This window comes from Pyrgilauda ruficollis, unplaced genomic scaffold (assembly GCF_017590135.1).
Source record: "Pyrgilauda ruficollis isolate IOZ18807 unplaced genomic scaffold, ASM1759013v1 scaffold4, whole genome shotgun sequence".
Classification (NCBI taxonomy): domain Eukaryota; kingdom Metazoa; phylum Chordata; class Aves; order Passeriformes; family Passeridae; genus Pyrgilauda; species Pyrgilauda ruficollis.
The window spans coordinates 18,790,357-18,814,354 of NW_024525489.1; the positions used below are offsets into that span (position 1 = coordinate 18,790,357).

The following is a 23,998-nucleotide window of genomic DNA, read 5'->3' on the forward strand; positions in this document are numbered from 1 at the left end:
CCACTCAGGTAGCTGCTGAAAATTGGATTCAGGTGCTAAACTTTGTGTTTCTCTGAAATATTGGCACAAGTTCATAGTCTAACAATAGGTCTGTCTCCACAGCTGCTTCCTTGCCAAATCATAAGGTAGAGGTCACAAGAGCCTTTCTCCATGAGTAAATAATTTGATAATTAGGTGAAATCTCCCTGATCATGAAAGATGCAGATTTGAACCCACATAGGCTGGGCTTCTTTCCTGCTTCCTGGGAGAGTGCTTCATCACTAAATTTTCAAATTATAAAAAACTAAGGCAGTCATTTCTGCCCTTGCTCCTTTTTTTGCCTGCCATAAAAACACCAGGCTTAATGGGCCATAAGGTTATTCTTTTCTGTAAATCTTTCCCACCCACCCCCTCAATTCACATAACTTTTAAACTCATTGTCCAAATTCAGTCAAACTGAAAAAGGGGCAGAGCTTCTGGAGAAATAAGCGTCTGGGTAGGAGGGAGGGATCCAAATTCACGTCCTGGTGAGAGAACTGTCAGTAGGGCATGCAAGAGATACAAGGTGTCAAAACATGCCTTAGCTCATAGCCTCTATTAGCTGGTAGAACTCGTGGGAAACAAGTTGTCATTGTAAAGAGGTGTAGTGCAAAATCAGCACACATCCATGGGAAACAGGCATCACTAGAGTTTCCTGACACAACTTGCTTTTAAAGAAATCATTCAGGCTCACGCAGAAGGAATGGCAATAGCTATCTACCATCAGGAAAGCTCCTGAGCTGTAGCTCCAGGCCGAATGCAAATATTTAAGTCTCAGAGAAAAAGTCTTCTGCTCCCTGTTCCCCACTGGTTACCTCTGTGAGACTCACTGAACAGCCCTTCACTCACTTGAACACTGCTCTTGCGAATCCATCTCCTACCATGTGCTGAGAGGTAAATTGAATGCAGCCCTACCGAGTCCCCTGCAGGGCCCACAGGTATTAATTGTTGCAATTCCTGACATGGTCTAAATTTCTGTTGTGGCTTTAAAAGATTTATACTACAGTGTTGTCTCCTGCCCTGTGTCTCTAATTCTGCCTGTTTTCACAGTTGTCTTCTGTGGATGTGTGAAATTAAGCCAGTCTGTTAGCTGAAAATTGAGTGCTATTATTGTTCCTCTCCTATCAAATCAAGTTCTTATCATCTCATGCCATTTCCCCTACAGAACTAGAACCATAACCACAGTTTAAGCCATTCTGACCTCCTAGATAGAGACAGATTACAAGGACAAAGATATGTAAATAAATTAATATTAACTTGACTTCTTCAGTGCCTTCTCAGGACTCAGTGACAGTGGTTATAATCTCTGCCAGACAACTATCAGCAGTTTCAGGAACTGTTGAGGCAGATGGCTGAGGCACTAGATCTGATAACAAGCATGCCTGAACTTACTGACTTTTCTGCATTTTTTGATATTAGGTAGAGAAGAAAGCTTATGCCTCTGTAAAATGAGGATATTACAAAACCAGCAAGAGATTTCTGGGTTACACTTTTGGGTTGGTTTTTTTTTTGGTTTTTTTTTTGTTTTGTTTTGTTTTTGTTTTTGTTGTTTTTTAATCTGTACAACTAAAGGAAAAGAAGACAGCAGAAGAGAAGCATTGTTTTTGTTTTTGTTTTTTTTTTTGTTTTTGTTTTTTTTAATCTGTACAACTAAAGGGAAAGAAGACAGCAGAAGAGAAGCGTTCTCAAGTGCTGGAAGGCTGTTGGTGCCTCTCTTCTCACAGACTGGTAACAGCTTCAGTTCACCTCCTCTATCTTACAAAGTCAATTCTTTGGCTGATACACACCTTCCTGTAAGAGCCCTATGCTTGCATTAATACAGTTGACATTCCATTCTAATCATTTCCCAAGCAGACCTGGGAGTGAGTAAGTATTCCTACTCATAACTGTAAAGCAAAGATATTGGGTTCTAGCAACACATGTGCAGATAAACCTATCTACCCTTTAACCATGTTTTGCTACAAAATTACAGCAGAAAGTCAACAGGCTCAGATATAACATGTTAATTGGCATCCAGTGAGATATTTTTAATTACACTGTGGAATTATTATGATAAACCATAATGCATATATTCTTACAGTTAGAACCTTTATGAAGCATACTTCAGAAAATTAACTAGCCAAAGGAATGTCCTTGGCTTCCCTTCCAGCACTTTCAGCCTTTGTTTGTCTTATACTTCTCCCATGTCCACATTCTTCTCGCTGGGACAAGAAATGTCAATTTTACTTATCAGTCAAGCATCCAATAAACTTCGGCTGTGTTAGGACAAGTAATTCAGGAGGACCTTTCCAGATACCACCATCCAGTGATGACATTTGTTGGTGACTCATGAATTTTCCTCACATGATTTTATTGAGACTAATGTATGTTGTTGTCTTCCCTTAAAATAACATAATTTTTTCCTTCAAAATCAACATCCTGCTCTAGCTGCTGTTGTCCAAAAATGCTCAGTGATATTTTTCTGATGCAGAATTTTCTCTTAATCGTGAGATACTGCTTCCATGGGTACCAATTCAGCAGCAGTGCAGCTGCAGAGTTGGGTCAGAGACCTGTAAACTCACTGCAGCCATTAGCATTAAACAACATAGAAAATGAAACAGCCATCTGTGGTCTGCTGGAGAAAAGTGACAATGAATTTTGTGAGATGTTACTTCTTCCTTTCTTCTGGAGGCTGACCCTCTTCTCTGAGCAATAAACATTTCAGGAAAACTTCAAGAGAATATTACTCTTGAAATATTTCCCACTTAGATGTTAGTCACTCTGACTTCCAGGTTATCTTTGCGAGATGTCCCAAATTTATCTAAAAACCTCCTTCATGACTTTCCTTCATAGGAAGGGACATTTCATTGTTATTAATGAAAATCTGATTACAATGTGTACTCTCAGATCAACCAAGTGTGAGAAAGCATATTTAAGTTGCCATGGAAGAATTTTCTTGACAGCTTTTTACTTTTGCTCTTCATTATACCACATAAAAATGCAAAGTTCAAATATTCAAACACATTGTGCTCTGCTGTGCTATAGAACTGTTTTCTTGGCTGTTTTAAAGCTCTAGGCCAGCCTGGGCTGACCAAGAGCATTCACCATTTCATTTGCCTCTTCTCTTGTCTCCTCCTCGCTGACCTGACGTGCATGTGTACGTGTGTGTGTGAGCTGTTTTCCTGTGGAGGCTGAGCAGCTGTAGGCTTGTCAGGCACCAGGGCTGGAAGGACTGTGAGATGGATGAATGATGAATAGAGAATTAAGATTGTGGTTACAAGACGAAGCATGCTTTAGCAATGTTAGAGGACAAAAATGATCATATTTTCTAGGATTGGCTGGAGAATGATAAATGACAAAAAACTCCCATGCTTTAAAGTGCTGGCATGGCAGCAAATCAGGATAGCAAACACTCAAATGACCACTGCAGAGAAGATGAGATTACTCTAACTACTTCACAGCCTATGGACACATGATATGTGCAGCAGCTTCGGACAAGCAACTACAAATTCACCTGAGATGCAAAGGCATTTTCTTTTTTTAAGCATGGCTGTTCAGGTTCATTGCTTTTGTAATGAAGTGGAAGGATATTAAAAGAGGTATTACAAAGTGAACCAGAAGTGCTGCATTGTTAGCAGTTGGAGGTTGTCTCTGTTATGACACCTGCATGATCAGTGTTACACAGGTTCCAACTCACAGTGCTCAGCATGTCATGTATCCTCTCTGCACACAGAAAAACCACTTTTACTCCCATGTGTAGTTCCAGAACAGATGTTTAAAGGTCTTTTCTTCAACAACCTTGAGGCATTATATGCTTCTGGATGATTGCAATTCTTGAGGTGTAAGCAATGCAAGAAAGAGCAGCAGTTTTTTCCTATATATATTTATTATATATTAAAATATACTAATATATGTTAATAAATATAATAATAAATTAATATAATATATATTTTATATATACTATATAAATACATATGTCTATATTAAAATTTATAAATATATCTTTTCACATATTCATACATGCCAACAATACAATTGTATCTTGAGCACTGGAAATCAGAAAAATATATTCTTCATTCTTACTCCTGTTGCTAGGACCTTTGTTTGTTTTTTATTTTATCAGAAAAAATGCTATCTGGAATGGGAAAAATAACCTTTAGTTAATAATTTTTACTGGAATATCTCTATTTTCTTAAAGCAATGAAGAAAAATAATAAAGTGTAATAAAATAAATATATGGGATATATTAAAAACATTTTTATTTTAAAATATTTTAATATATGTCAATACTAATTTTACCTTAAAAAACTGCTAATCATTTCCCATCCTACTGTTTTTATACACACTTATTGTATGCAATTACTTCATTGTTACAAACAGATGTATTTATGCCTCACTAAAATGCTTGTGTTTTAATAACACCATGATCCCTTTGTGAAAACATTAGGAGTTCATTTTAATAAACACAGCCTAGAGTCTGTGATATCTTTAGTGGCACAGTAAATAATGATTTTATATGAGATAGTAAAGAAAGTAATGTTATAAACATCTATATGTGGCAAAACAATAGGTCTTGCTGTGCATTGCAAGAGTGTGTCAGTCTACAAAATCTGAATAAGTGGTCTAAGATTACTGACATGTAAATATCCTCTATCACCTGGTACTGGTGTAATTTAGACAAGAAGATGATTGAGTGTTTTCCAGTTAAGAGTCACTGATAAAATAGTTCTTATTCACTTATCTTTTTTCACACTTATTTCAGATCCCTAAAGCTCAAAGAAAAAAAAATCCAGTGTATGTGCAGTTTCTACATTTTTTTTCAAAAGGTTTCCACTTACCCAATTCAAAAGCCATGAATCTGCAGAAATACCACACCTAGGGGACACAATTTCCTTTCTCTTTTTATCTGTTTTGCATTCCTGTATGACTACACATTATAATACCTTTTAGTTGTATAAAAATTGGCTTTTTTCTGTTTGCTTGAAAAGCTGTTATGAATTCAAATTTATGCCTTTCTTAATGTAAAATGTATAGCTGTTAACTAGCTTTTGATAAGTATTTATTTTTATGTCCTTCATAAAAAGAAAGCAAATTCACATCATGGGAAGGCTATTTTTTTATCTATAATATGAATTAATTCAACTGGAAAAACAAAGGAAGAGTAATCCAATTCATTTACATATATATATACACACACACAAATATATATATATATATATATATATATATATATACACGCACACATATATATATTGCAAAAATTTAAAGACACACCAGAAGGAGATATCCTGATCCTTATAGTACTGATACCTGTGGAGCAGGGTGTTCCTTTATCTGGCTTGAGGATAAAATAGCACATTCCAGTTTCAGTGCTAGTTGTCCTTTAAACTGCTTAAATTCTGTCCTTGTCCTACAGCAATGAAAGATTTCTTGGCAAATCCACACAGTCATTCATAGCTTTCATCTCCTTGTCCTTTCTCAAATCACTGCTAAAACACCCTCTGTTGACTTCAGGCTCTTGCTTATTTAGCTTAATTAGGGAAGAGTGAAACTAGAAAACTGGCAGCTTTAGGCATATTCAGCAACCTATAGGCATATCTGACTGCTTGCTCCCATTATTTTGATGAGACATTTTAATGCATTGGCCTATTTTTGTATGGTCACATTCCACAGAATCGCAGAATAGTTGGGGTTGGAAAGGAGATGACATAGTGCAACCCCTCCTGCCAAGGCAGGGTCACCCAGAGCAGGTGATCCAGGAGCGTGTCCAGGTGGGTTTGGAGTGTTTCCAGACAGGGAGACTCCATGGCCTCCTTTGGCAGCCTCTTCCAGCGCTCTGCAACCCTCAACGTAAAGAAGTTCTTCCTCATGTTGAGGTGAAACTTCGCCTGACACAACAAAAATGGCTCACCCTTCTGTCACAAAGCTAGGAAAGCAGTTGTTAAAGTCATTTAGTTCTCTGTGCAATTTTTGATGGGCAAATAGACTGAATAAACTTCTTAAATGGTAATGATTTTGAATGGCAAAATTAGACACAACCAATTCCATTAGTACATGGCAGATGTACAAACACAGCAGCAGTTATTAACACAAAGTAATGGAATACTGAGCTTTTTGCTTGTGAAGAAAAACATAGGGTTCCCCCCGCTTAAAAGCATTTTGGTTGCATTAATAAAAAACTTCCAATTGGTGGAAAGAGGATGGATTGCTAACCACCTTGGGTTTAAGTATGTGTGTAACTCAATGTCACAAATTAGCTGGTTTAGGATTGTGTTTCATATTGAACTCAGTGATCTTTGAAGCACTTGGGGACTTGTAGGTTTGTCACTTTGAATTACATTAAAAAAAGAAATTATGTTTATTCCACACACATGCAAAGATTTTTTTTTCATGGTTTTAATTCCTTTTGCATTAATGATGCAAATTATATTTGGATAAGAAATTAATGGGATGAACAAACATATTTCACATCAGTCCAGCAAAGCTATGCAAATTTTGCACACACAAATATGATTTCCAACCAAAAAATATTATTTACTTTGTACTAACTTATATACATCTCAAACAACTGGCAGAACAGCAGATTCACATAACTGGTGCAACTCTTGTTGCATGTTAAGCATGATTTGTGACTAATATATTGTTTTGCAATAGTAAACCTTGTCCCAAGGCCAATGAAATGTCAGCCTCCAAATTCCATTCCCCTGTTGAGCATACTATTTATCTAAGATTATTTAACTCTACTTTGTTTGATATTGATCTCTAGCACTAGCATAGGCAAACTTCAAAGTCTGAATTAATTGGAGAAGTTTAAGTACTTTTAAAGGAAAAATTATTTGGTTATTTTTTACTGCATTAATATGTTTGCTAATAATTGTTACAAAATCTGTGATTTCTTTTTCATTCTTGTATTTCTATTAAAAAAAAAAAAACCCAACACCAAAAATCAAAGAGAAAAAAAATCTCAAAACCTGGGCTTAGAAAGGATTACATGTGATATTGATAACATTTCCTGGAAATGGAAAAACTGCGATAACAGCTGCTGTGTTGGCTCATTTTCACCTGGGTTTTTTGGTTTGTTTGGTTTAGATTTTTGTGGGATTGTTTGTTCTTTGTTCTTTTTTTTTTTTTTTTTACTCCAGCAATTTGGAAGTAGTTGCAGCTATCTCTAGTAGCCTTACATCGTTAGTAAAGCGTCATTTCCATGTTTCCTGTCCAATCAGGGCACTTCCTCTACTTGCTGACTTATTGACTTTCTGAATAGCATTTATAGTAACACTGCTTTCATTTTACTATAAATGCTTATTTGTGAAATAACTAAAAGCTGGCTGCTTATGGAAGATAACTATAGGAAGAATCTATATTTTATGCTAAAGCAAAATGCCTTCAATGAGAATTAGGAAAATCTTTTCTAAGACATGATGAGCTGAAATATCTCTATATTAGTATTCTTTTTAAATTCCAAGCATACATGCCTTCCTGGATTGAAATATTCTTCTGCAATCTCTACAGTACTGTAACATTGTAAAATGATAAACACTCAGCACTAGTGATGAAAAATAGAAGGAAGAGCCAAGGAAAGCAAGAAACAAGAAACTCAAGTGTTGATAGTGTCAAAAAATATGTCGGTGCTTATTCAAAGATTTGGCCTTCTCAGGTTATATTAATACATTCAGCCTTAATGTTTTAAAGCGCTTTGAAATATATGTGTTAAGTTCAGTTTTTAAAATTATGTTTCATGATTTCAAGTCAAGGTGTTAATGAAATTTCATTAATTTTTCAGCAAAATTTGTGCCTCTCCCTGGAATAAGATTAAGTTTCCAAATGAAGTGTTATATGTGTGGTATCTGTTACTACACCAAAAGTTTAGATTTATTTTGTATCAAAACAGATAATAATTCTCCCTATGACATTTGTAACTCCAGCAAGTCCTCCTTCATGAAACCCATATTCATACTTAAGAAGTAGCACTCTTCTCCATCACATTCTAAATGGCTGGTGAAAATCTCTGCCAGCCCAAGGGGGTTTCTGCACCCTTTCCCATTCTGGGATTACTCTGTGCGGAGCAACTGCAGATGTTCCACCCTGAGCAAGCTGGTCTAACTTTGGAAATGAGGCTGACTTAGAGCAGAGAATTTGGACCAGATGACTCCAGAGGTTCCTTCCAACATAAAGTGCTCTACAAGCTCTTCTTTCCAGCACTCCAGCTTTGGGACCAGCCTACTTGAAGCCAGTTTGCACTTTGTGTGCATAATCTAGACTTATCCTAAAGAACATTTAAAACTGATGTTCACATTGCTCTGAGCCTTCAAAAAGGGAACATGGCGTTCTCTGTCCGGGTTAGTAACAACCACAAGTCATAACCTCCTGGTGTCTCTCCCTTGCCCTGAGTGAAAGGAACTGGAAATGTCCCACTGTTTCTTAGCAGACAGGAGGGGTTTAGACTCTTACCCTGTGACTTTTCACAGACTTTCAATTAAATGAACAGGGAGACTGAACTACCTCATCCTTCCTGGAGCTGACAATTTCAAAGCAGAGTTCTGAGTCACAGTGATAGGAGTGGTGCAAAGGAGCCTTCCTCTCTCCCCACACTGACTCATCAGGGCTTTCATTTCCCACTCCAGTCAGGAAGCCAACACATTCTGTGACAATTAAATTTATCCTAACAAGAAGACTTTGAAAGCTTAATTAAGCTCTGAACTGTGCCTGAGCAGTGAACTTACATGATGTGAACCCTGACGGATGCTTGTCAGACTGTAGCTGAAATCGGCTTCCATTTATTCCTTGGTATTGGTGTTGACTCCTAGAAGGAAAGAAAGCCCTCAAAAATTTTTAATGCTAGTTTGTACTGCTTAACTGTATTTTGTTATGTGGCAGGCTCAATTGCATTGCAGCTGGGATTTTTTGTTTTGAAGTAACATTCAGGTTAGCATGTTGCATTCCTGTAGTCATTCTAATTGCTGAAAATACATGTTGGTGTGACTAGGGTGAACTGAGCCACTTAAAATAGATTATTACCATCGTTATATTTTACCATAAATAGTACTCTCATTGTCAACAATAAGAGTTGAGAATCGTGGTTTGTGACTGATACCTTCCATGACTCGGAAGTCACTTTACCTTTCAGTGTCTTTGTTTTTCAAGACCCAAAAGGAAGGAATGGTGCCTATCTTTCCAAGTAGTTTTATTGATTTGTGTACCAAAAAAAAAAAAAAAAAAACCCACTCCAAACTGTTGTACCACAGCTCTTTGTTAGCTAGTAGCTCTTCAAAAATTTCTGCTAAGAATCATTTGTTCCAAGACAAGCTGAAATACACAAGTGTGACTATATACACTTAAAATCAGTAAAAAAACCACTTTCATCAGTACAGGATAGAGGAATTACATTTGAGTTATAATTTGATTTAAAATGTCCTCTAAATGGGCAACATGGGGCTGTCTTCACAGTCACTTCAGAAATTTCTTTTAAATATTGTTCCAAAACATTCCTCAGATATTTAACATTTGTGGAAAATCTAATATCCCGAGATCTATGACATCCCTGCAAAAACAGGTGTATGAAAACCCTTGCCTTTAATTTGTGCAAAGTAGAACCTTTGGAACAATCACCACCAGGAGCAAGCTCTTGTATCTGTGAAATACTTACAAGCAACATATTTAGGAGATTAAAAACTCCTCTTTTTGAGATTCGGCCTGCCTTGAAAGGAAATCTAATAAACTAAAGGAATGTCTTGGGCAATTTCAGGTGCTAACAAATGTCTAGAGTTAAGAATAGATCTGAGTGAGCTCTAAGGGTTGGTTTACCTTTCTTGTCCACTCCAGGATGTCAAAACTGCCATATCAGGCTTTTAGTGCATAGAGAGAAACTTGCTCATCCTTCTTTAAAGCAATCATATTTTATATTTGTAGCATTACCCCAGTGAAATTTTAAAATGAAATTACATGGAATACAAATAACACCAGAATTTCTTTAATATCCGAAATCATGAATAGAAGCATGTCTAGACTCAAATACAAACCACCTTTTATAGCAAAATTCAAATCCTCCTCTGTTCCCTGCCAAATGCTGAGTTCAGTCCCTGAGGGCCTGAGCAGGGTTTCCTTGGCTACAGCAGCTGGCACTGGCAGGGCAGGGAGTGCCGCTCCTGGCCTTGGTGTGCCGGCTGATTTCATCAGCTAACACAGGTCCTGACAGGTGCAAACACTTTCACTTCACTTTAAGCACCATAAAACCTTTGGTGCATGATTTGGGAGAATGGGAACTAACTTTTTGGTCCAGGAAGGGCTGGGATCAGGGATCCTCTTTGTAATCCTCTAGATCTGTCAGTAATCCTTCAATGCATTTCTTCTAAACATAGAAGTAACATTTGTTCTGAAATGAGTTCTTGGTGCATACTGAATTTGCCAGACATTTCACTTTGAGTCAAAGATATGACAAATGTGCTTCCTAGCATTTTCATGTTGATTTATTCTTCCTCACAAAGGACAACTTCATAAAGAGTTTGAACCAGATCCATGTTCACACTTTACATATGCAACATTTTTGTGGCTGACAAAGCTGGCTTCTCAAGCAAACTAACTGGGAAATAAAGTCAAACCAGAGAAGGGCATGCTGAGACCCTTATACTCCAATGGCTATTTTTTTCCAACTAATCATCATTATTATTATTAGATAGATATTTATTAGATATAGGTATAGAATAGATATTTACGCTTAGGTGCATTGGGCAGATAATTCATCCATTTAATGGATGTTGTCCTCTTGGGTTAATGATTATCATTTTTGTATGAAAGCTTTGCTAATTCCTATAACTATGTAGGATAGCCATTTTAGTACTTACCGGGCGACATCAATGCTGACAGAACCTTTCCAGTATTGTTGGTTGGAGCTTGTGTCATGACACTGGTGTGAATTATGGCTGTCTTGAGGATAAAAACCTTCATAAAACACAGATGGTCTGTAGGAAAAAAAAAATTGTAATGACGGTCTGCACATCACACATTCAGTCTTCTCTTGCAGACTCTGTCCTTTATTATTGCCTCATATTCTTAGGTACCTTTTAATCAAGCATCTAAAACATAATTTCTTGTACAGACCATGTTCTATAATGAAGATTGTAACATGCAATTCTGGAAAATACCTCTGCTACCGGCATTATCACGGCTTCTCATTGGCCTCCCCCAGACTTCCTTAGAAATGTATCACTATTACTTCCAGACAGCTGATTTTTTTTACTACTTCTTTGAAAGAACGATGAAAGCTGTGTAAGCTCATTAGCAGAGCATGTGTGTAGGCTTAAAATTACAGATAATAGACATATGGTTGGAAAGTCAGTAATTCCTTTACATATTTGCCAAGACTTAGGCCAAGGTTCAGGGTTTCCTTTGCTCAAACTGGTGAAATCAGAAATACCTCCAGGTGTTCTGGGGAGGGCTTGCACTGCACATGCAAGACAGGTGATGAGGCACAGTGATCTCAGTTCCCTTCTGCAAGAGCAAGCCATGTTTATTCTAAGTTGCACCCAATTGTGACGTGCTTTTCTTTTTGCACTGTTTTTGTATAAGTCAATCCTTTTTCTAATAGTTCTTGGTGTTTTCTATGCACTCTCATAATCTGTTATTCGTAACACAACAATAAATTCATTGTAATAAATTTTGATGTCACAACCCTGGCTCTTCATGTCAGTGAGATTAACAGTTAATGTGTTGGAAAATATTTGTGTGCTTAAAAGTAATCATGATAAAAAAATAAATTACCTCCTTCCCACTCAAGAATCACAGTCCTCATATGTCACATCAGTAGTTGCAAAACCATTTCATAAAAAGTAAAGTGACCTAAATGTGTGTAAGAAGTCAGATATTTTACAGAAAAATTCATCAAAATTATGATTTTTGCCCAGGTTCACCAGCTGTTTCTTCAAGATCATGGTTCTTCAGTTTTTGCTGGTGACAAAGCCACAAGCTTTAAATGCAGATCCAGGCTTAGATCTAGGAGAGGATGTGAGGATTGGTGCCGTTCTACATCTAGATGGCATCAGCCTGGGGAACTAGAAGCAACAATGAGGGCAAAATCTACCCTTGCCTCTGTGTTTGCCCTGTTCCAAATGTGAAAGGCCAGCTCTGCCAGAGGAGTTGCATTGTCTTGACAAATGGGTCTTTGTCTGGCTGAGTGAGAGTGCCGTTGATTTTCTGAGATGTTAACACGGGCACATGGTCACCACTGCCCAGAGTGAGGCCACTGGCTGCTGCATGAGGACTACCCTACAGCAGTGTGACAGCTCCCCAAAACACCAAACCTGGTCTGAGTACATTTGACTCCTCCCAAACTGTTTTTTATACATCTTGGAATATATATTCAGACACTTTTTCAGATACTTTTCAGAATATTGTTTTAAAACCAAATGAAAAATATTTTCCTTCTTTAAATCTCTCAGCAACTTTATAGGTGAAATTATTTCTTATTGTTCTTATTTTGTTGTCACTGTTGCTCATACTGATTTTTAAAGAATCATGGTCTGTGTAGAAGTGTTTGTCACCCTTGCTAGTCCATATTAGAGAAAGCAGCAGTAAATGTTACTGTGTCTGGGAACTGCAATAATTTGTCCTTTTGCATTGACTTAATTTTACACATTTTTCTGGAAGCTGAAATTGAATGATGTTCTACTCCATGTTATCTCCAAAAATCTCTATTATCCAGGTTCCCTGGATGACTAATGTTATCATATTGTTCATGTGGAGCAATGCCAAACTAATACCTATTTAAGATTTCAAACCATAACAAGTCTAGATTATTTTTTTTAGAAAAGTGCTTATGCATCTGGCAGTAGAATTTTGTCTTAAATAAGCAGTGTTAAAGATAAAGAAGTAATGGTTTTAGAGGTGGACTGTGAAAGAGAGAATCCATATTCATCTTATATAAGAATGTGTTTATTTTCATTATTTTCATTTTCATTTGTTTTCATTATTTTCATTTTCATTTACTTTCATTGCAATTGACCAGCAATTGCAATTTTCTATGTTGTTGTTTTGAAGTGTAAGACAAAACTCAAGATAACTCTTTCCTTTTTCTTTTCTTTTTTCTTTTATTGACCAGTTAATTTAGGTGATGGGATAGAATACAGCCAGCAGAAGCGTGAAAATATTGGAGTTCTCATCCAAGAGACACTGCAACTCTTTGAACGCTACGGTGGAGAAAATGCGTATATAAACATTAAATACATGATTCCCACTTATTGGTCGTGCATGTAAACTGAGTTATATTAAATGGGATGATTCCATCTGTGCTCTAAAAAAACTGTATCTGACTCTGTATGGCATCTTGTTAGTCATGCTTTATCTTCTCTACAGCTGCTAAAATAGTGGCTTCTGGGGCATTGGAGTGTTAGCACTATTGTGAGCAAGGCTTTCCAATACATAAATAGTGTCTGTTCCTTTGATTACAATGGTGTACTGTGCTTGTTTGTTCCCTGAAAGAATCACTCCTTTATAACAGAGCTGACTCGAACAGGAATCTGAGTTAAACCTTCACTTGTGTAGACAATAAAAGTATAATTTTCATACGCGATTCAGCAATCGCTGTTCTGTGTCCGCTTGCCCTGAGGGTGATGTCAGAGGCTGTAACAAGAAGAGTTTATGCTGACTGCTTAATAGGTGTTTGTCATGGAAGAGAAACACCAGTTCAGCAATGCCTCTCTGGCAGCTGTGCCGAATAATGTGCACTGACATACAATAAAACTGTTGAATGTATATACCAATTGCAGCAGGAAAATTTATATTTTCCATTATAAGGCACTGTCGTTAAATTAATCCAGGTTTCTTACACACTCCTGTTCTCAGCTTCCAGGTGTTTACTCATGGAACTGAGGTTCCTCTTGGTAAACATAAGGCACAAGCACAGTTTTGAAGAAAAGAAGCCCAGAAAAAAAAAATTTAATAAATCAGACAGAAGATACAGCATGCAAACATAAAGTATCACTGGTAATCTGGGTAAACACACAATATACACGTACATTTTTAAAGGGCACTTGGTATTTTTGTAACTGCAAGGTTGCTATTGCTTTTGTGTTGTTATTATTATGGTGTGTATGTGTGCAAACAATGTAACTATTGTTACAGGTCTCTTACAAATTCCTACTCAGTTAGTTTCTCCCTGTGTACCCATAACACAGAACTGATATAGTCATGGATTTAAGCAAAGCTATTGAGATTGGCTTTATTGCTTTTTGAGCATTTCTGTGGAATAAACCTACAAAAACCAAAAAAGTAAAGCCAGTCTTACAATTCTCAAAGACAACCATTTAAAATTATTGAGTCAGCTCAAAACAAACCAGAGATATTAACTTTGCCTAAAAACATGAGATTTTTTTAAAGTACTTTGAAAGACTTTGGGCTCATCTGGCTTTCATTATGTTTTCTGGAGTTCTTCAAATGTATGCAAGTTGCACTTTCAAGTGTTTCAGTAACTGTTAAGAGCCTGAAATGCACTCTTTGGTGTTAGACACATGAGACTTTTTTCAAGTGCTTATCCATATCCATATCCATATCCATATTCACAAGGCTTGTCCAAGTGAGAGACACAGTCCCTACGCTGCCCTGCTCTCTTGGATGCTTGCTGGAAGTGTGGGGAGCACCCTTCCCTGCTGGAACTTTGAGCCATATCTGTCATTACATTAACATTAGAACTTGCCTTTTTCTGTCCTGTGGTATCTTCAGCCAGAGGATTTTCATTTACTTTCTTCTCTTTCCTGTGAATGGAAAAAAAATTAAGAAGATTTTTACTCTTCCTTTTTTGGTTTGTTTTTTTTTTTTTTTGGCGGGGGAGGGTGTTGGTTTTTGAGGGGTTCTTTTGGTTTTGTGGTTTTTTTTGTTCTTCCTGAGTTTTACACAATTTTTCCAGAGCTACCCTCGAGTCCCTAGAGTTGAGACAAAGTCTGTCCTGTGCCCAACATACAGCTGTGATGGGTAAGTGCATCCACACCTCCGCCTCACGTCTAGGGTATCGACAAATCTTTCACCTCCTGGGCAGAAAGGGAGCTGAAGCCTGGCTGTAGGCCCATGCCTCTGGAAACTCCAGAGCTTTATCTTCAAACCTTGCAGCACAGAGGCTAGCTGAACAATGCAGGGGGGCACAGGCCTTGTCTCCTCTTCCAAAAATGCCTTTCTACACAGCCACCCTGGCAGCATCCACACAGCCTTCGGTTACAGCTTCTCCCCATTTGCCTTGCCTTGTCCCTGGCACCACTGAGCCATACTTTTTCATTGACTGACATCTACGGATTTGGTAACTGTGGCATTGCAGGTTTCCCATGAGTACAGACTGTGCTGGAAAACTGCAGCTCAGAGGGAGCTGAGTTATTCAGCTCAGAAATAAACCAAGCCCTTCATAAAAGGAGAATTCCCAGGCCACCTTTCACTCCTCAGCTATTTGTATTCTTTCCTTAAGAGAAAGTCCAGTACTGCTCTTTGCCTGAGATCAAAAAGCTCCTCAATAGCTGGCTTCAGTTCCCCTGGCGCTGGGCTCCAGCCACAGAGCCACTGGCGGGAGGGACTGTGCGGGAAAGGGCTCTCAGCCCTGGGTTTTCCCCATCCCATCACCCCTCTGCATTCCCAACAGCTCTGCTGGGGATGAGAAGTTTCAGGCTCCTCACCAGCCTGTGTAATTCTTTTCCCCAGCCCCCTCTTTTTGCATGCCCTCCCCTTCAGCTCAGCTAGGACAAGACTGCTGACTGACAAAGAGACACCATGGAAAATGGGCACTTTGTGAAGCTGCAGGCTTGCCCGGGCCTGATGCCCTCAGCCTTGTGCTCTTTCTTGAAGATTTCTTTCACAAGACATAGGTTCAACAAGGGGTGACCTTATGGCAAACCATAAGGGCAATAGAGGTCATGCATATTCACATCAGGAAAAATAAGTTTTATAGAAAAGTGCATTTATTTGCATGTTCAGCATGAGAACATTAGTCTCCATCAATACTATTCCAATGCATGATCCATTGATTTAAAAGTGAACATTCTCCCATAACCTCATTACTTCTAGGAGCTGGACTGATAAAAAGAAGCATGATAAAACCCACAGGTTGGTAATTTTGAAACACTAAGAATAAAACTATTTTGAGATGTAATTTTACTAAGTTGAACTGTAGGCCTTCCAACCTTGACAATGTCCCTTTAAGCATGATCAGCAGCATATTTATGGGCAATTACTGCACAGCTCAGAGCACTTTATAAAGCACAAGATCAAGGACTCAGGTGCTTAAGCATACAAGTAATAGTATATCATTCAATACACTGCTTAGGTGTCTTACTATGCTGAAAAATAAAAAAATATGGTTAAGAAATAGTAACTGCCTCTCATTTGACCAGATCATGTAATTGTGGTCAGTGATGCTAGGGGCAAGCCAATCAACAATTTTTAATTGCAATCAATTAAAAGGTACTCTGGGCCAGGTGTTTCATGGGGTATAAATTAAGTGCAAACAGATGAAGCCAAGTTTGGCTGAAGAGGTGTGCTTTGTGCTTTATTCTGGGGTCTTCTGCTGCTTTCTAGCTCTCCAGTCCTGGTAAGGTAAGGAGCACCAGTGAATGAATGTGTGGGAAGTTAAGTTGTAAGTGTTGGTTTTCTGAAACTGCCTGTTTGAAATCTCTCCAGTTTATTGTAATAATTGTGTTAGGTTGGCTGGCAACTCCTTAGCTTGAAGAAGAAAAAAGAATGTGGTAAAATTAGGGGGGAAAAAATGTACCTTTGGCTACCTTTGTCATGCATGATCATGAAAACAAGCATTAAATAAAATATTTTTTGATGATTGCTCCCCAAAGCCGTGTAAGGGAGCTCTGTAACAGGTGTCAGTGTTCAGGGAACTGTGGCACGTTGTGAGTGCGGGCAGGTGCTGCAGAGCAGTCGCTGTGCAGTGCAAGCTGCTGATGCGCTGAGCACTCCGAGCAGCCCATGTGAGGGTGAGCAGGGGCAGGGGTGGCTGGGGCTGCCCCTGGGCTCCTGCAGAGGGACAGAGCCTGGCAGAGGACGGAGCAAGAGGCTGCCAGCACTGGGGCAGGGAGCCGGAGCCAGGCTTCTCGCTGGTAGCTTTCCAGTGTTTCAAAGAGATGGAGCTGCCAAAAAAGTTTGAAAAGAGCCTCCCAGGAGTCAAATACAAAAGGGCTGTGGGAAGTTGTAAGTGGGAGGGAAGGTATGGGACCCTAGCTGAGAGGGTGTTTGTGTGTGGGGTGCAGGGAGGTGTAGCTGCAGCCAAGCAGGGCAAAAATAAAATGTTAGAGCAGACACTATGTGCTTTCCTAATCCTGTCTGGAGACCCTCTGACTTCCAGAAGAGCATTCTCCAGTCTGAGGGGCTCTGCGGGCAGTGGGGCACATCACATTTTTCCACTCATCTGTAACATCCTGTGTTTTCTGCCTTAAATAAAAGCAATGATGTTTGTGGGAACTCCATATAAAGCCTGTCTGCTTGCAACCTCTCAGAGCTGCTTTGTGCCTCCTGGAGACCGGGAGAGGAAGGTTTGTGCCCTGGCAGGACAAGACGTTCCCCGCACTGGCCCCATAATCCTTCCGGCATGAGAGGGGAGGGAAGGGGAGTGTGTGTGGTGGGGCATATCTTAGCTGCTCTTGTTCTTGCCTAGCAAATCCAGCCTGGGTATGGCTGGGAGGCTCCTTGCTGAGAGCTTTCCTCTCCTTGGGCAGTGTGTGGTGGCTTCTGGTGAGGTGGGTGGAAGCTTGTTTGAGCAGAGACAGCAAACTGCAGCCTCAGGGAGGTAAAAGTATGTTTCTTGCAGAGCAAGGAGTCAGCTTTGTGCTTCATGCCCCATTTGTGATGCCACAAACCAACAAATACTTTACCTTTTTACTAATGTCACTCAGGAGTGAGTTGAGCAGCTCTCACAATGCCCAGCTCACAACTCCCTGTGCTCTTGGTGTGTGTGCAGCAGGACAGGGTCACTGTGCCCGGGAGTGGGTGACACTGCTCCCCTCTCTGGGCTTCCCCACTAGCAGCAGAAGCACCTAATCTTGGCCACCCTGCTGTGGCACTTTCCAACCAGAAATGTGCCCTGAGTCCCCTTCCTCAAGGGGGAAAGGAGAGATTGCTCACCTTTTTTTTTTTTTGCTAACAGAGCACTTTTTTTTTTTTTTTTTTTTTTTTTTTTTTTTTTTTGCTAACAGAGCGCCTCACATAGAGCAAAAGCCTTAAGCTACAGAAGAATGGGCATCTTCATGGAAGAGAAAGCTGAGGACACAGCCATGTTGATAAGGCTGTCAGAAAGGGCATTTTTGGGACCGTGCTCTTGCTGCTGCTGTGGGTACCCATGCACAGGAACCTTCTGCATTTTCTGTGGTCTGATGAGCCTGGGTGCTGGGGGTGGGGAGGTGAGGGGATGAAATGGGAGCTAATCCTAGTGCTTTCCAAATACTGAAAGAAGTTAAATCCTAGCCTCCTTACTCTGCCTTGGTCAAGGTGGATTAATGCATAGGGGTAATAGAAAGAAAGGGAGAACCTAAACAAAGCACCATAGTGTTGGGTCTTGTATGACATACCCTTAGTTTATTAAATGGTCTCAGCAATCCAAACTTCGTCTGTTCACCTGCATCAACACAATGCCTTTGGAAAAAAAAAAAATCAGAGGTTAAGGTTGTTGGAGGGCAGAATGGGATCAGCTATCTACCAGCCTGCTTGCTCTGCAGCAGTGGGAACATGTTGCTTGTGTTATATGCCGCTTCTGTAGCCATGTGATGCACAACTTGGTAGAAATTCATTTCTGCCATACTTCATGTGACTGCAGTGGATGGATGCTTCTGGTAGCATACACCTCTGCAATAAGTGCTGCAGCCACTGCAGCTCTGTGGCTGCCACAGGGTTGTTCTGATCTTGCATGAAATCACATTGCTCTCTGATATGGGCATAGTGATCAAAGAAACCCTGTGCACAAGCTCCTCAAAACACAAAGGATTAAAAGAAATCTCAAGGAAGTCTCCTCATCACAAACACAGCCTGCCAACAACATGTATACTGTCAACACAATATGTAGTGTTGGATGATGAAGCCCACTGGGTATAGGCAGGAAAAATTAACACCTGACATAAAGCATCTACCTCGTGTTGCACATTATTGCATTAATCAGGGGGCCTGGCTTTGAATGTGTGGTCCATCCAGTTTTGTATCAAATTTCAATTGCTGTTTTCTGGGTGTAATTCCTAAGCCCTTCCCTAAGGAGCAATTACCAAAAAGCAGCTTAGCTCACCTGACTCTTGCCCTAGAAGCAGGGAATGATATCCCAGCATCTGGCCATCTCCATCTTGTGCATTAGTCTCATTACTTCATTTTCATGTGTTTTTGCTTCCCGCTTCTCCTGGGTCCCTGTGGAGCTGTGCCGAGCTGGAAGAGATGCTGAGGGATCTGTGTGGGTAGGGGGGAAGCTGATGAGAAGAGATCAGGAGTGAGCAGCTATTCCGGCAAAGGCTTTTCCTTGACAGTTTATGATTTGGAAAATGCGAGTTTTGGGGAACTTGCGTCTCCTTCTCCCAATACATTGCAGCATTATGGAGAAAGGGCCTCCTCCATTCCCTGTTGCAGAGATATTTTGCCTCAGATACTGCCCAGGGAGCTGCTCTGTGGTGGGAAACATTAACTCTGCTGCAGGTGGGTGACAGGAATGAGAGCAAATGGTGGGAAGCTCTTGGCTTCCCACCACTTGCTCTCATTGTGAGCACTTAGAGGCTGCATTTGTTGAACTTTTGGGGCCTCTGCAGCTGTACATCACCACCCCCTGCCTCTCTGGGGCACCATTTGCTCCCCAGCTACAACCTGGGTTCTTTCTGTGACAGAGTTTTCTGGGTTTTCTTTGGCAGAGCCTTCCTAGGCTGTGCTCCGGAGGAGAGCCAGACAGTGCCACACTGCTGTGACACGAGGCAGCCTGGGACCTCCCCCCTCACTTCCTATGTGACTTCCAAGGCCTGCATGGAGCTGCTGATGCTGCTGGAAGGGCAGTACGCATTGAACAGCCATCTTCTCCAGGCACTGCCATCTCTGCCCCAGCATACTTGTGACAGCATCCTGCCTTGCTCAATGGGATGTGGATGTTGTCACCATCAAAGCTAGGGTATCACCAGGCATCCTCCTTGCTCCTCCTAGCCAGTGGCACAACCTGCTGAGCCTCTTTTTCCTTTTCCTGCATGGGCTGTTGGTGGTGTTTTCCCAGGATGGAGCAAGCCTCTACCCCAGCACATGCTGAGCAAGAGACTCTGAGGTGGGTGGTCTTCAATTCCCCACCTCTTTAGGAAGCAACTAAATTCTAACAGGGGTGGGTGAAGAATAGATCTAGAAGAAATAGTACTTTAAACCATGCTGTAAGCCCAAAGATAAACCCGAGGTCTCCTTCAAAATGCTTTTAGTACAGGGAGGGGAAATATCTGGAAGCTCTCATTCAACCCCGCATTTCACAGCGTGAATTATTCCTCCACTATTAACTGGAAAAACTTCATGCCTAACACTTTTTTTTATTAACACTGAATCATATATATCTCTTACAAAGGAAGAAATTGCTACTGCTCTGCCTCAAGAATCAAAGTAAAGGGAACATCTGCTCTAAACTTCTTGCATCTGATTATTGCTTGCTATGCATTATTACTTACAGTAGTAGTGTCACTAAATTAAAGCTTTCTCCTCTTGTGTGTGCTTTTATGCATTGCTTTGATATAAAATGTGTGGCTTGCTTCAAATCAACCTACAGCTAAAACTATGTCTGCATAGAGCTGAGCCCACATGTACTTAGATGCAATTAAAGGCACAATTGGAGCATTCTGAAAGATTGCCTTTAAAAGGCCTTTTGTTCACTCCCCCATAGGGGCTGGGTGTTACAAGCACGTTAAAATGCAACAGTAAGGGGAAAAAAACCCCTCTGTGAAGAATTCTGTAGAGGCACAGCTATGTTTTCTGTAGCTTGGCAGCTGTCTGTATCCAAAGGCTGGGGAATGACTCGCGTTGTGCGGGTGATGATAGTTTTGATAGGAATCCCCCGCATCACAAGAATGTTCCTAATGAAGGAGGAAAAGCCCACCAGAAACATTCCAGGGCTGTGAACCTGCAGGCAGCCAAAGCCAGCATCCCAGCTGCTCTGCACAGACAACAGCAGCAAATCCAGCTGCTGCTGCAGAAGAAAGAGTTAGTGGGTTTTTTTCTTTTTCTTTTCCTGCCTTTCTGAAGCGCATGCAGTCTTACCAGTGAGCTTAATTGATTGAAAAAATTATCTGGAAAATAAAGCTCTTGAACTTGCATGCCTAGAAACCTACCAGCGTCACGTGCACAGCAAAGGCCACGTATCTGACAAAATACCACAACATTTCACAAAGGAGGTTTAAGAGCTCCAGTTGAATAAAGCTTTCTCTGTGAAATATTGTTATGGATCTACAAAGCAGTTAAAACCTCCTTGTGGAAAAAAAAGTGTACATCTCTCACAATGTAGTGGCAGTAGTGTAACTACCACTGAGGCTTCATTAATAAGGTTTTTCTTCTTTATCAGTAGTAGGCAAAAAATAAATCCTCATCCCAGAAAAGAATTTAAGTTAGCAAATTCTGACCATTTGCTTTTAAATTCTGTGTGTGTGTGTATATATATATATATTTAAAAATATGTGTAACAGTGTAATGGTGTTCCAGCCTTCTTTAAGGGATGGGGCCTCTTAAATCCAGTAATGAAAATAACAAGGCCTAAATTAACTTGATAAGACTGTTTTCTATCAATAATTTTACTGCCGCCATAGCACAGGATTGATTTTTGTGGTCTGTGTTATAGCAGCTTTTAATTATAAGACAGCCTTGGTGCCACACGAAGTAGGAAAAAATGGGCAGTTGCAAACTCTGCAGTGTTTTTTCATACATATTATAATGGCATGTGATTTTTTCTTTTCAAAGAAAGAAAAATAATATTTCTTTGTTTTCAGTGGTTTTTTTAAAACCTTTTGCTCATTGAACATTTTTTAACTCCTTGAGAAGATGCTTGCATTGCCTTTGCTCAACAGCTTCCCTTGAAGCCCATGAATATTTTCAGCTCTTTATTACTATTGTGTAGGATTGCATTGCATTTTCATGTCTCCCATATTGCTATAATTATGTTTGGGGAATGGAGATGGATGGTCTGCTGAGTGTGTGATTGGTTTCTCCACAGCCCTCACTCAGGGCTGTTTTCTATAATTTAATCAATAGAAGGCAGTTGTACAAACAGTAGTTTTTAATTTCCAATTTCAGTTTCAAGTTTCTCATGAAAATTTAAATGGTTTTTTTTTTGGTTTTTTTTGTGTTTTTTTGTTTGTTTGGTTGGTTGGTTGGGTTTTTTTTTAATATATAAAGCAATTTCATTTGTTTTGCCTGAGACCTTTTGTGGCAATTGCTTCCCACTCTCTCCTGTGAAACCATGGCACTGACTCCTGGGCTGCATGGTCCATGCAAACACATGCACCTGCCATCTTGAAGGCTTGGGAAAGCTACTCTTCCCTCATAAACATTCCAAAACAAACCTTGAAGGGCAGATGCTGCTGCAGTGGTGCAGAAATGTCTGCAAACTTGGCTGAGAGTAAGGTGAAACGAGCTGTGTGCTGGTCCCAGCTTGGAGCTGGGCTTATGAACCAAGGGTGGGAGATGACCTCAAAGCTGTGGCCTCCAAGGAGGTCAGTGAAAGGACCTTTCCCAGTGCCACAGGGTGTCTTCAGTGGCCACCTTAGCCAGCTGTGTGTGGCCCTGGTGGTGGCTGGGCACCTGCAGAGCCCAGCCCTGCAGCACCCACCAGCCTGCTCCTGGCAAAAGCAGATGCTCGCTGTGCCCAGTGTGCCCTGAGCTGCCAAAGTCTCTGCACATCTGCTTCCTTCCTGCCACAGCAGATGCGTGCTACAGCCAGGAAAAGCAGCTGGTAATTGGCATCAGCCAGGCTTGGTGGCTGGGAGGAGGAGGATGAAGCAGCAGCAGGGCAAGGGGTTGAACACTGATGCTTTTTTACAAGGGAGATGCCTGTGCTGCTTCCTTGCATTAGCTTTGCTCCAGGCAAGGACAGGAATAATGTGTGTGCTGCAAATATAGGGAGACCAGGAAAGAGCTGTGACTGCTCACTTCTGATGCTCAGCTAAGGGCCACTCTCTCATTCCTCGGTGGATGTGCTGGAGCATTGTGGTGGGCAGGGCAGGCTACCACAAGGCCTCTTCCCGGGGGGTTGGTGGCTCCCCAGGGTCAGCCAGCTGGAACCCAAAGTGCTGCTATTTCTGCTTTTAGCTGAGCAAACTGCAGTCACACAGAAAATGTGTGCTGGAGCAGAGGGTGAAACCCAGTCACTTGCTCCAACAACTGCTGATGCCATTCTGGTGCCAGACCTCCTCCTTGCCTTTCGCTCGGCCCCAGTGAGAGGGAAGTGCGGAAGCAGGGCCGTGTGACTGCTCTGGTTTCGGTTCAGCACGGACAGAACTGCCTGTAGCTGCACAGAGCCACAGCTGCTGCTGCTAAATATTGCCCATTTTAGCCTTCAGGTTGGCCTTGATGGAGTCCAAGGGACTATTCACAGGAAAAAGAAGAGCAAGGAGCTGGCTCCTGCGCTTACCTTAGTCTTAATGTTGTTGCTGTACAGTGGGTTGCATGGCGGTTTTCTCCAGTGCATTTTTTTCTTCTCCCCCAAGCAGTGCTTTAGAAGGACGATGTTTGCATGTAACCATGTTTCCCTGTTGTAGCTGTGGGGTCTTTTCAATTGTATTCTCTGTGTCGCTTTGGTTCATGCAATTTTAATCTGTTTTACTCATTAGCTCTTAACCTGCAATTTTCTGTTTAAATTACTTTCTACAGAAAATGTCAGGAAGCTGGGGTGCTCTGTCTTTTACATGATGTTGTGATTTGATAAAAAAGTAGTGTGCGCCTTTCTTTAAACACTGGCTAAGGTTAAAACCTGTGATTCTTATCTATTTGTTTAAGAACTTACACAAAACTGCTGCTATCAGACAATAATAAGAATCATGAAAATTCTATG

General features: G+C 40.5%; 1 protein-coding gene across 1 annotated transcript in view; it reads left to right on the plus strand.

Annotated features, from left to right (window-relative positions):
- PACRG (parkin coregulated) overlaps window positions 1–13,433 on the plus strand; it is a 211,687-nt gene extending 198,254 nt beyond the window's left edge. The window contains exon 5 of the mRNA XM_041477137.1: window positions 13,091–13,433. Coding sequence (XP_041333071.1) covers window positions 13,091–13,245 — 155 coding nt within the window. The 3' untranslated portion in view covers window positions 13,246–13,433. The remainder of the gene's footprint in view (window positions 1–13,090) is intronic.
- Window positions 13,434–23,998: the final 10,565 nt, after the last annotated feature.